This window comes from Passer domesticus, chromosome 4, assembly GCF_036417665.1.
Source record: "Passer domesticus isolate bPasDom1 chromosome 4, bPasDom1.hap1, whole genome shotgun sequence".
NCBI lineage: Eukaryota > Metazoa > Chordata > Aves > Passeriformes > Passeridae > Passer > Passer domesticus.
In genome coordinates this window covers 19,510,840-19,524,435 of record NC_087477.1, presented here as the reverse complement: position 1 = coordinate 19,524,435, position 13,596 = coordinate 19,510,840, and the positions used below count along the sequence as shown (strand labels likewise).

At 44.7% G+C, this 13,596-nt stretch overlaps 1 protein-coding gene across 15 annotated transcripts in view; it reads right to left on the bottom strand.

Moving 5' to 3' along the window:
* The window catches only part of JADE1 (jade family PHD finger 1), a 131,222-nt gene that overhangs the window by 7,986 nt on the left and 109,640 nt on the right, over positions 1–13,596 (bottom strand). For all 15 annotated transcript variants that reach the window (XM_064416462.1, XM_064416467.1, XM_064416461.1 and 12 more), the window contains 6 exons: positions 13,181–13,263; positions 9,686–9,843; positions 6,483–6,670; positions 3,191–3,402; positions 2,353–2,520; positions 1,002–1,118 (listed from right to left, as the gene is read on the bottom strand). In XM_064416462.1, coding sequence (XP_064272532.1) covers positions 1,002–1,118; positions 2,353–2,520; positions 3,191–3,402; positions 6,483–6,670; positions 9,686–9,843; positions 13,181–13,263 — 926 coding nt within the window. The remainder of the gene's footprint in view (positions 1–1,001; positions 1,119–2,352; positions 2,521–3,190; positions 3,403–6,482; positions 6,671–9,685; positions 9,844–13,180; positions 13,264–13,596) is intronic.

Sequence of the window (13,596 nt, the reverse complement as noted above, 5' to 3'; positions counted from 1 at the left end):
CCAGGCTAGCCCCAGAAGAAAGGGCTCTACCTCAGCCTCCTTATGAGACTGTAGTGTCATCCCTCTCTGTCTCAGGGAGCTTCCTGAGGACTGTTTTGCTGCTGGAAGTGCTCTGAGGATCAGGAGCATCACCACAATGCCAAGGTATGTCTTACTGTCTTCTTCTGCACAAGCACAACATTGCCCCAAATGGGTCACCTGTCCTTACACTCCCTTGTGGCAGTCATATTTTCTGGAAAAATCCCTTTGCCCAGGATTTCTGTCCTGGGAAGCTGACAAGCCTCAGAGAAAAAGGAAAACAATATTATCTCATTTGCTTCTCCTGTGTTTTGCTGCTTTGGAATGTGGTTGGAGATTGTTTATCCAACAGGTGATTGTTTCATGGGTTTCGTGTGAATTGTTTTGACTCATTGACCAATCAGGGTCAAGCTGTGTCGGACTGGAGAGAGTCACGAGTTTTCATTAGTATCTTTCCAGCTTTCTGTCTGTATCCTTTCTGTATTCTTTAATATAGTATAGTTTAGTATTCTTTAGTATAGTAATCTTTAATACAATATAGATCATAAAATAATAAATTAGCCTTCTAAGAACATGGAGTCAGATTCATCATTGCCTTCTTCGTCTGGGAACCCTGTAAATACAATATTCCCTCATCATTTATTCTCAAGTAAAGGACATCAACATCTTGTCTGCTTCCCAGAGTCTCCTCTTACAAAACTCTGAGGTTTGGTAATATGTTTTCTCAGTCTTTATAGATTTTTAAATTTTTCTTAAAAGGATTATTTAACATTTCTGAGTGGTTTTCCACTGTAAAGGATCTGCAGGTGCCTTACAGCTAACAACCCAAAATAAATATGCACATGAAACAACACTGCCCAGTGTAAAATGCTGTGGTGCAGATCAGGTCAGTTACATCCATGGTAACAGCCAGCAACACATTTTCCTATCTACTGAAAACTGACAAAAGAAAACACATGTGGATATTTGTGTGGTTAAATTACCTGTATGGAAGCTCCAACTTTCTCATTACAAAGGCTGCACACCAGTGCCCACCTACTGCTGGGAATGTGGGAAACTTTTGTGATGGGTTCCATTTTTTCAGGGCTGCCAATGCTCACCTAAGAGAAAAATGGTCAAAAAATTGGAGCAACTATGACACTGTTAACTGAAAAGAGAAACAATTTTATTACAGGAGTCAAATTCCTTGTGTGTATACACAACTTAGTTTGTCCCAAATTCCTCAGTTTATCAGGATCTAAAATTCTTTATTAAAAAAAAAAATCAGTTTCTCACTTTGTGAACAAACCAACCAGTTTAAAGGTGAAGCCCACCAATTTAAGATTATCATACAGGATGAGCACTTTGACTATGAGAACCCACAGGAATTCTGTCAGATTCAAACTTTCCCGATTCACCTTTAATGTTCTGTTTACAAAGTGAAATGGTATCTGGTGTCCTTGTTAAATGAGCTTTGCCAGCAGCAAAGGCCTCATTTTCCAAGGCCTAATTCTGATTGACAAAGGGGATTTAATTTGTTTCTTTACAGGTGAAGCATCATCCCCTGCCAGACTTTTTACCTAACCAAGAAGCTTTTATACTTCATTTTGAAGTTGAACAATGCTTTAAGGAGGTTTTTTCCTCTCCCAAAATCCCAGGACCATCACCTGTGGAGTCCTTGCTGCTTTTTTTGCCAGGGTCAGGATTAAATGTGCAAGATGGTATGTCTTTTTCAGACTGAGATTAGTTTTATCTATATTATTTTATCTATATTTAATATATATATTTATCTATATAAATATAGATATTTTACCTATATTTATTATTTCACCTATATTTATTAGTTTTTATCTATATTACAGTCTCAAAAACCATGAGTTTTACAGCACTTCATTCTAACAAACTGAAAATTAAGCACTCTCTCGCTACAAGGCCTTTAAGGATAAGCTGTACAATTAAGAAATGACACCTAAATTATTTTTAACCCAATAACTAATTACTCTTAACCCAATAACTAATCACTCGTGTCCTGCAATGAGGACTCTTCTGTCCAATTACAAAACATCACCCAAACCCATGAAGAAGAAGGTGAAGAAGAAGGACCAGCCTCCACCCTAGAAGTTCCATCCTGCTTTATATATATTATTATAATCTAAAGTCATAAACTCTAAGTTTTCCATCCTGTGATATTACACACTTCTAGTCAAACTACACACCCATAATCCCAGTCCTACAATTTTTACAACTCAATTTTGCAAGCCTTTCCCCGCGGCCTCAGGCCAAACGCAGCCTGCCAGCAGAGAAAGCCTACAGTTCTCAGCAGCCAGGCTTCCAGCAAGCCAAAGCAGCACCCACCTCTGGAATCCAGAGAGCACAGCTGACGTGCACCCACTTGGTGCCGCTGCGGGTGGGCTTCATGGCGCCGCCCTTCTTGGGGCACAGCAGGCACTTGGGCCGGACGCCGAGCGCGCAGGTGCGGCACAGCCAGCTGCCCTCGGGCACCTTCAGGATCCCGTAGCACGCCTGTCCCCACAGGTAATGGGGCAAAGAGAGCAGAGCACACAGCACGGTGTTTCGTTGGTTACGCACAGCCTCGCGCAAACCTCACTGTTGTTTTTACTCAGAGGGAAAAGTGGAGATGGCAAATAATTAAGGGCGCATTTTTCAGAAAATTTCGTCCTTACGGAGCCCTCTGTCCCAATTACCATTGGCTTTAACACATTTAAGTTGCAGGTTTGATGTGGTCAGAGAAACCCTACAGGTCTGAAAATACCAATTTGGAAATACCAATTTGCTCTGCGTATCTTGTGGGGTAGACACTTGTACTTAGAGCTGTCACAGGCCTAGTCCTTTATCATTAGCACAAAAGCAGGTAACACATGCCAGAAAATGTGTTTCCTGCTCACCAGACAAGTTTTTCCAAACACTGAATGACAATAGAAACTTGTTAAAGCTGGGAAGGAAGGACAGGCTGATGGGAAGGCACCTGCCAGAGTAAGAAGCATCCATGGAAACAGATAGGCTAAAACCGTATCTCTTCTTTTACATTAAGAAAGCTTCTGAACCACCACAGAAAGGTGACACACAGCAGTGCTTCCTTAGCACAGCTCTCTGGAATAAGCCCCACCTGTGTCCCTACTGATTGCCCTTTTAGAAAAGTTTGTTACCGCTTGACACCGTGCTGCTGCCATACCTGGTGCACACAAATGTTGCATTTGTCACAGAACACCATTTCATTGCCATCCTCCCCATCTGGAGACTGACAGACGTCACAGACGACATCCTCGTCGTACTCAATGCCCAGCCCCTCCTCCGTCTCGATGGCGTGGTTCATGTTATCGTAGCAGCGCTGCTCAAACTCCTCCATCACCCTTTCCATGGTGTACTCATCCAGCTCCAGCATCCCTGCAGAACAGCAGTTGGTCACACAGTTCAAGAAAAGAGTGATAACCATCACCACAACCAGCTCCACCTTCTTTCTGAACAGCTGAGTCAATCCCCCTGCAGACACGTTTCATTCCTAGACGATCACGCCTGTTCCAGCATAAACTAGGGAAACTAAAAAAAATGGCACAGTTGTCCTATAACTGTATTAAACTAACAAAAGTGGAGTGTCCAAATCTTTCAAATTCTAAGCAAAACTTTCCAAGACTGAATCTGGCTTCCTGGTCTTGTTTTCATTTTTTCCTTCTGGGACAGCACCATCTATGGCTTTTGCTCCAATTTTGCCATCCAGATGTTGACCCTTTGATGAAAGATTTGGAAGTATTTTGAACCAAAAGTGATGGAGTAAGGAGAGAAAAATCAATGACAAAATCTGCTATGATACTTGGAGAGAATCTGCAGTTTCTAACAACAGTTGTTAGTTTATCCCAAGTTCCAGCCCAACAGGACGCAATCCCAACTGAGGTCTTTATCAGACCCTACAACAATAAATTAATTTGTTTTAAAAAGTGAAAAAATATAATAAATGCAACATCAAATCTGGGACAATAACTAAATGTGATATCTAATCTGAAATTTACTCTTTTCCAACAGCATCCATCAGAAAATTGTTTATGGCACACAGCTACAGACCCATTATGTTGTGGTATTTTATAATTAAGATTTGTTTAGAAATTTAAAGGCCTTCCTTCTCAGGCAACTCCCCCAGTTTATATCCTGGGCATAACCTTCTGTCATATAGCATATCGCTGTGGTCAGTTTGGGTCACCTGTCCTGGCTATGCTCCCTCCCAGTTTCTTTTGCTCACCTCCTCCCTGACAAAGCATGAAAGAAAAAAGGAAAGAACAAGAAAAAAAAGCCCCTGACTTCGGATAACAACAGACCCCAAAATATCAGTGTGTTATCAACACCATTCTCATTACAAATCCAAACTACAGCATTGTAACAGCTACTGAGAAGAAATTACTCTATTCTAGCTGAAACCAGGACAGGCAGAAAGGAGATGGCAACCTCAGGATGGGTGTTTTAACAGCTCTCCCTGTGAAAAACTGAGCCAAAAATTCCACAAAACAAAGATTAAAAATTTCTCTAGCTCCTTCATATCAGAAGACAAGCACTCCACAAAAGTACTTCCAGCTTCCCTTGCTGACAGGTAAATCCTTGCAGCAGGGATCAATTCATCCCACGCTACCCAAACTGAGCAGCAGAAAAGTAGCAAGAGGGAACATCCAAAATCCTGCTGATGAAAGGATTTTGCCCTGCAACCCAGAACTGCTGCACCAGCAAAGCAGATGAAGGCAGGTTTTACACCAGCTTGCAACTGAATTCTGTCTGCTCTCACTTGGTAAGTGACCCTTGGAGATGTGAATGACTGCCTGTGCCTTTGCAAGGGTCACAGAAAAGGCAGCAGGGGTTGCAGCTCCCGTTGAGGTGTTCACAGTCATTCTTTTACAGAACCACTGCATGTTCTCAGTACCTGAAGCACTCCTACAGGGATCAAAGAAAACACAGGGAATTCATGGCCCCAGGGACACTATAAGGAAGTGCTGCAGGTGCAGATCAGGAAGTAGCTCACTTTTCAAATGCCTATTTGTAATACCTGCAGTGTGCAGTGTCTGACCAAGCACCCATGTTTCAAGACCCCCAATGCTGCCTGGTACTGACAGAAGCATTTCCTTCCCTCTGCATACAGCAAAACTGAGTGGGTAATGATTTAGAGCACACAAACTCCAAGAAACTACACCAAAACATGAGATCCAGCAATTCCAGCTGTTCACTGTGCCATGTGCACCATGTACTTTTAAAGGTTATGCTGGTTTAGCAGAATGAGGTTCCCTGCAGAGATACAGATCTGCCCCTCTTGTGCTGCTCACACCCCAGTATAGGAGCCATCGTCTGGTTTTGGCAAAAAACAGACAGACTGGATAGAAGGATACCAAACAAACAATAAAAAGTACATTTTTCCCCAGAGAAAAGCCAAGGGAACTTGCTGCTGCTGTTCTCCTGAAGATAAATGGAAAGGTAACCTAAACTCTGGAACTGTAAACTGAAATCCTCTAAGCCCAACACTAAACCTGAGCAGGGCTGATGTGAGACCTGGAAAAAAGGCCTGGATAAGAGACCAGGCCAAGACATCATCTGTTTCTTTCATGTATTGATTTAAAAAGGAGAAATAGTTATACATGGTCATTTTGTGGTTTACCAGTTCTTCAGCCATGCCACCTATGGGCTACAGCCAGGTAAAACATGTTTGACTAAACTGCAGCCCAAAGCAGGGAACTGCCACAGTGCCAAAACAAAAACCAAAGGTGTTCACCAACATATCCAAACCTCTTCCATCTGGCACAGCATTTTCCCTCAACCAAACAATGTGGCAGAAGTTCTGAGCTGACTTACATCCTATTCAGTTCCACTGAAATGCTCTCCTGAAGCACTCACCTTACCAAGGTAACATTCCAGTTTGCCCCTCTCCCCTGTCCTCTCCCTCACACAACTCATTCTGCAGAAAAGCTCCCCTTGTGACAGCTCTTCCTCCTGCTTTGGAGCTACAGCTCCAGTGAGGCTTGGGAGCTCCCTCCAATAAATCAGTGCAGGAATTCCTTCCTGTCCCATTCCCTGAGCCACTCAGCTGGCACAGTTTATCTAAACCTGCCAAACAACTTGTCTTGCCTTCTCTGCACTGAACACCACCAGCTAGAATCATGAAATAGGACTACCCGGAAAAACTACCGGAGTGGTCTGTCTCTGTGACATTCCCCTTTGAGAACCAAGATGGCAAATTGGGAACTTTGTGAGATGGAAAGCACCAGAGAATGAAACAAAACATGTGGCCAGATTCTGACCAGGTCTAAGCAGATACAACACAGGAGTCATGAAGGCATCTACCTTAGGGTTTAATCACAGCAGCTCTGCTCACATGGTTACTCACATGACCTCCTCATACTCAACTGCTTCTTCCCACTGCCGCCTTCCCTGAAATTATTCTTAAGACTGCCAGCTTTCAAAAGAAACAAAAACGCAACAAATCCCTCGCTGCTCACCCATTTCTTTGAATTCCTCATTGGCCAGCTGCAGCCATGCCACGTCCACGTCGTTGAGGTCGTAGCGGCACACGCTGTCTGCCAGGGTCCGGATGTCCACGTAGCCCAGCTCCGGCGGCTCCGCGCCCGACGACACGATGAACTTCCTGGGCCGCGTGAAGGTGACGGCTTTCGTCTCAGACACCACTCTGGAACAGACGAGGCAGGCAGGCATGAGAGTGCTGAGAGGCTCAGCTCTGGAGAGTTCAGAATGCGTTGCTCTAAAGTGACTAACAAGCAGCAGCAGCAGCCACCTAACCATCCCAGCAATCACCTCTGAGGTGGGAAAACAGCTCCATGCACTTCCAGAACTGATTGGGGGTATTGTAAGAACTTAACTGGAGTTAAGAATTTAACTGGAGTTGTCTAGAAATCCAATTCATTGCCAGAATTCTAAATAAAGTTAAATATTAGAGGACAGAGCTGTGCTTTCTCTTATCTGAAATTCACACTTGTTTAAAGCCAAAGCAGGGATGCTGTATTTTTACACAGTGGCTGCCATATGTGTACACATGTTAAACTCTGGTTTAAGACCTTTTTTTTTAAATCAATCTGTTTAACTAAAATACTGACCACAAGAACATTCATGGAAAAAAGAAGCATTCCTGGCTGTCTCAGCAGAGGACATTGCCCTTTCTCTTAGACAGCAGCACACACTGAAATTGAGCTTGGATGAAACCCGCTTCACAACACAGCCCCTGTCCCCCCAGGAGCAAACAGGCCACACTGCCAAATGCCTGCCTCCTGCACTACCACTGCAGGTGATTTTATGGGGTGCTGGTGCCACAAGGGAGGAGACTGCACCAGCCTGGGTCCCCACAAGGAGCAGGACAGCCTCCATACCCCACTCTATTCTACCCCCACCTGAGGTCCAACATGTTAACTCCTAGCAGAAACCCTGATCTGCTGCTGCTGTATTTGCACTAACAGAGCTCTGTAAATCCTCTACCTGTTTCAGTGTTGCACATCCCTCAAGCTTCCTCTCCTTCTAGCTTATTTCAGACAATGAGAAATGGTGAGCAAGAGCCAAATGCCAAATTTGGAGCTTCTGAGGTGCTGTGAAAAACACAAACGTGAATGACCTTGCCAGCCTATGTGCACTGCCCAAACTGTTTCTCGTCATACTGCACAGTGTTCAAATGTTACAGACTACTGTGTCTTCAAAGAGAATGTAATTTAAACTGGGCACTTCACTCCAAATCTACTTTATCATAAATTCCTCCTGGAGTATCTCTCTGTGGAAACCATAACCTCTGGGCAGCACCCTGCCACAGTAGTGGCACAGAAGAAACAAGCACAGTGACTCTGACCTCAAAACCACTCCCTTTCCTGGCTTTATTTCTGGGCTACGAATAAGTATTAAAAAAAAGAAAAAAAAAAAAAGGCAATCCTTACTACACACTGAAAGCCATTGAGCTGAATTGTCATTCTGAGCACATGTTTACAGTGAATCTCCACACAGCCTGGCTCCTGTCTCCTGCTCCTCTGCCCTCACCCCTCACCAGTCACTACCTTTTATTCACTGCTATGCTCCTTACCAGCACCAGCTCCCTGTACAGCCTTGGCTCCCATCCTACACCAGCTAGGATCTGTCTGTTGCTTATTCCATGTACAGAATTACCCCCTCCCTCCCAAAGTCAGGCTCGGAGCAGTTCCTGCACTCCAGCAGCACCAGGGCAGGGCTCTCTGAGTGTTTTGTGAGGGAGCAAAGAGGCAATTAGCAGGCACCAGTGGGCCCCTCTGACCAGCAGGTGCTCAGCACTAGGACTACATAAGACAGCTCAGCAGAAAACAAGGAGTGGTGCCTGCTGTGCCAATACCTACAACTGTGATGCCTTCTTTCCCTGTCTCTTACCATCTTAAATTTGGAGCAACATCTCTATTGGCCATTGGCAGAGAACAGCTCTCTCCTAGGTCAGCACCTGGACCTGCTATAGCCACCAAAGTCCCTCCCTGACAGACAAAGGGCAGTGACCCCCTGTGAGGTTTTTCTTCTGCCCAAGTCCCCAGGTGTGTGGCCCTCCCACAGCCTTGGGAGATGCTGAACAGAGGAATCAGAGAGGAGCATGCAGTGTGAGTGCACATGTACTCTGTGTGTGTGTGTGTGTACTTCTGCAGGGACTGGGAGAGGTCAGTGTGGAACAGGGACAGGGGGTGCTCCCATCTCCTACACTGCAGAGCAGAGAGCAAAATGCCAGCTTGTCCTTGGAGCTTCAGGTCTGCCCCTTTAGGAGAAGGATGGACAGGGTTTCCCTGATGTGCAGGTTAGCCCCTCCTAGTGGGGCACTCTGCAGGTGGCTGCACAGGACAAAAACAACACTATGCAAACTTTCCTGAGGCCCCCTTAATCCAAGGCTAAAGCTGCAGATAGAGACCTTACAAGAAGCAGTCAGTGTTCCATCATCACAAATTTTTGGCTGTGTATCAAGGATTGAGCTGCTGTGGTCCCACCAGCACTGGTGGGTGATTAAATGGCAAAAATCCTTGCTCTTATTTTCTCCAACCCCTACTAAGCATAAAATGGGCTGCAGCACACTCCTGCCCTTAGAACTGCAGTGTTTAATTTGAAACAGGAAATAGTATCTATGTGTAACAAACATGGCAAGGAAAATAAGGGGCTTTTGGATAAGAGCTAGAAAATCTCACATTATTTAGTTACATGAACATCTGGAGGGTTCTTAAAACAGTTGAAATGTTGTACAATCATTTTCTTAGGTTAATAAAAAGAAATCACCAAAAAAACCCTATTAAAACAAAATAAATGCTGTGTTTTTTCTAGCCCTTAAGCCTAGTTTGTCCAACTGTTCCTTGAAAACAACCTATGGCTTGGAAATAAGCAGAGGGAACACCAGTCAAGGGCCCTTCCAGCAATGATAAGTGAGCTCAAGTCTGGCTCAAAAATAGAAGCAATTTTACGGTTCTGTCATTACACCCCATTGCCAAAACCAGTTCTCTGACATTTGTGTTTCATATGGGCAGAACAGGCCTAACTCTTGACCTCTCTGACCATTCCAAAAGGTGATGCCAGGTTGCTCTTCATCTCTGAGAATAGCACACCTTCCTGGCTGGGCACTGTGCAACAAAGCTCAGGAAGCCAAGGCAACGTAGACATAAGCTGCCAGCACAAACATGTGTGTATTTGTTCCCACTCCTCCAAATGATACCTGGCTACTGGTTCTGGGATGGTCCCTGGACTAACTGGCACCTGAACTCCCTTTTCCCACTCCTGCCTCCAGGGATCTGCCAGCACATAGTATTCCTCAGGGTTCAGCTGGAAGGAGTCATGCAACTTCATGGCAGTGATCAGGTCCGTTCTGAACACCTGCAAAGAGAGTGACCAAGAGAGAAAAACAGAGACACTGACATTTGATATCCACACTCCACCATTCACAGCTTCAGGGTAACCACGGAGCACGCTGGGGAACAAGGTCACTGTACCAGCAGTGCACCAGCCCAGCCCACTGCAGGCCAGGGATTGGCTTCATGGCAGGGAAAGGGGTGGGAAGGCACAAATACTGACAGGATGACTTCCACCTAACTGCACTACAGCTCCTGGAGCTCCTCCTGCACTGGAAACTTGCTCTGGAAGGCGTTACCCATTTTCACCTCCATACTGGCTGTAATAAAAGCTGCAGGAACTCTGAGTTGTAAAACAGCAGCGCAAGGAAGATTCATTTTCGCTCCCAGGCTTTTTGGAATTTTTTTAAAAATTATTGGAGGTCTGACTCATACCAAGACATTCTAGAAATTCCCTGTGGTAGAAATCAAGGCGTGACTCCACCATGAACAGCCACAAGAGGAAATTCTAAGAAGATGACTCTTTGTGCAAGTACTTATAAAAATAAGAAAGAGAAAAAATAAGGCCCAAACTGGAATTCTGGTGGCAGCTCCCCATTCAGCACAGGTATTTATTCAATCAGCTACAGACACCTCTGTGTCACAGTTGTAATTTTCCTTTGCCTTTGCAAAGGCATCCAGCTCTAAAGCCAGCAGGATGTTTGGCAACCTATGGGCTAGCAGTCACGAACAAGCACCCATGCCGTCTTCAACAAGCCACAGAATGAAATAAAAAAGGGATTCACTACTGTGGCAGGCCTGCTGTGGCAGCTTCAGCCCGTTGGCATTGCAGAAAGCCAAGTGCTGCTATCACAGGCATCCCAACTACAAGCCTGCACTTGCTGGCACGAGTTCCAGCCCTTCCCACCCCCTGCTCCCTGCAAAAGGCAAGGCCCTCCTCACCTCCACAACACTAACTACTCCATGCCTTATTCAAAGGAAAGGGTTAAAAAGCAACCAGGTGACAGAAGATTAGCACCACCAGGACAAGAAGAGGACAGGTAGAGCTCTCTGCAGACTTCTCAGTCAGAACCAACATCCACAGAGCCCCACACTGCAGCTGCAGCAGAAAAATCTCTGGATTTTCCGGGCAGTGCTCCTAGACTCCTTTATAAGGCTGCTAAGGGGGCAAAGTGACCCATCCTCCTGGCCCCAAAGCAATGGCCATGCTGTCACCTCAGCCCCAGTCTGCTGCTGCAAGTAGCTGAGGCAGAACCAGATGTGCACAGAAGCTCCCCAGGCAGCCACTTCCATCATCCACTACACACACACCTGAAAACCCCAGGATTTTTGGGAAGTATTTTAGTGTATCCGATGGCTAATTACACTTCTGAGAATGTTTTCAAGTGTGATTTCCCTTGCCACACTGTGCATCTTGAAACCTCTCCTCCCTCCCAACACACACATACTGTCCTGCTTCTGTCTATGTATGTTTCTGTTTCTACTCTGGTTTTGTCATTAAAATAGCATAAAATCATGACAGTTTTCTTAACACTAGTCTTGACATGTTCAGAAAAAACTGCCAATATCAAAAAGTAAAGAAAAAGACTGCCATATGAAGAAGGGGGTGAATGCTGGTAATGAAATATAATGAAATGTTTAAAACAATTAAATTACAAGTCCTGTGAGGCTTCAATCAAGAAATGAAAAGTAAGCCACAAAGTAATTGGGCTTACAAAACAAACAAGCACAGCTGGTCAGGGGATTCTGCACTTTTAAGTGATTTGTCTTAGAGCAATCAAAAGTCAAATTAAAAGAAGACTAAAAATATAAAATGGGACGCAAACCTTGCTCAATCTCAGAGCCAAAATAACTCAGGCTCTTGGATAAATTTGTCACAAAACTCCCTCAGAAGCAAAGCTAATGCAGCACCTGACAGCCAAGAAACTCCTTCCCAGGCCAGTGGCCCCATGACACCATTCTTTCTGCTCTAGCTGCTGATGCAATCAGAGTGCCTGGAGGAAAGCAGAGCTTACAGAAGCGCTGGCTCTCAGAAGCACTGAACACTTCAAAGCTAAAGGGTGAAATCCTGGCCACGCTGAAGTCAGTGGGAATTTTGCCACCAAGCTCAATGAGCCCAGGATTTCACCCAGGGGAGTTCCTGAGTGTCACTCTCCTGCCAGGAACGAGCAGGGACAACACAGGGTGGAAAGGCTGGGGAGCAGAGCTAAAGGGAAGCACAAGAGAAGCTCATCCAGACTGAGAAAACAGGAGAGAACAGCACAAAACTGCAAAGATTCTGACAGCAAAAGCAAGGTAAGGGAGAGAAGAAAACAGAAGCAAACAGAAAACCAACAGCAAGACTCCTAATTATCTCAGATGATTTCTTGATAGCCTTTCATGAGGTGGTTCTCAAAAGCAGGTTTAGGGGCTACTTCTAAGGGATGCACAAAAGCCTATAGCTAACAAGAATAAATTCACCAGGGATCTCCACACTGGCAAAAAAAAAAAAAAAAGGTCTTTAACAGCCAACAATCAAAGGAGTTTGGAAACCACCAGTACTAGGCATAGTTCACACTGAACAACTAATGGGATTCTCCTTGTGAAAACTCTTCTCTGAAACTTAGGTACACTGTCATTAGGAGATTAATACAGCAGTGTTTCCTCCACACCACTCACTAATGTGTAAGGAATACATGTCCTGGGCAAGTACAATAAATGAGAAATTCCATCTCCCAGAGCTAATCCTTTCTTCGCAGCTTCTACAAAGTCTGCAGTACAGTATTTTGCCTGAAGACAGGAAGATTCAGCAAGAACATTTCCAAATAAATGGATCACATTTTGTGTGTTACTAACAGCTGATCCAACCTGGAAAGTTCAAAGATTTTTATCTCCCCTGATAGCATTTCTTCAAAGCACTAGACAAGACAGAACTGTCAGGAAGCAGATTTCTAGTTTGACAAGCACTTTAGCGAAGATCACACACACCGAGCCCCAATACAAACTATGAAATAAATGCACCTAATGTAAATTTCCACTGTTCACAAATCAAGCTGCAAATAAACCCCGATGCCTAAAATAGCACAAGAAAGACTCTGAAACTATTCTGAAGGGGTGTCAGACTACAACAAAATTCACAGATAGAAACTGGTGCTGGCAGTAGCTGTGCCAACAGCTGAACTCTCTAATCTTCAGGGGAATGGGGAGAGGGGAAGAAGGGGTGAGGGAGGGGAGGTGTGTGCCAGCCAAAATGTAGGGGGAAAAAAAAAAAAAATAGTAAATCAGAAAAAAATTGATCCATTAGCAGAAAACATGTATGGATATATTGTGTGTACAGGGACTTTGAGAGATGTAACCAAATGTAAGTCAAATTCCAGAAATACCTCGGAAGGCTTCCGGTCTTCATCTCTGGAACATGAAGTCCTGCGACGTTGAGATCTGGAATGCTGGGACCAGGTAGACAGACCTAGGATACAGAAATTATAATTTGCAGGCTTCTGTGACAAACCCCCAGGAAATTCTTTCAAAATGAACCAGAAAATAAAAGCCACTCAATCCTAAATTTCTGTGACCACTCTCCTGGCTGTGTTTTGTTTCTCATTTCCCAGCTGAGGTGTGCCTGTACTGCACTTACCTGCCTTCCACCCAGCATTCCAAAAAAGCCACTTCATACCATCCTTCCCCCTGAGCATCAATAAGTGACTTCCTGCAGATTAATAACTGACCAGGAGCTCTGCCAGCAGCCTGGGATGTACTCTCTGAAGCTGATGTCCTAGATACCTACACTGGTTACCTGATT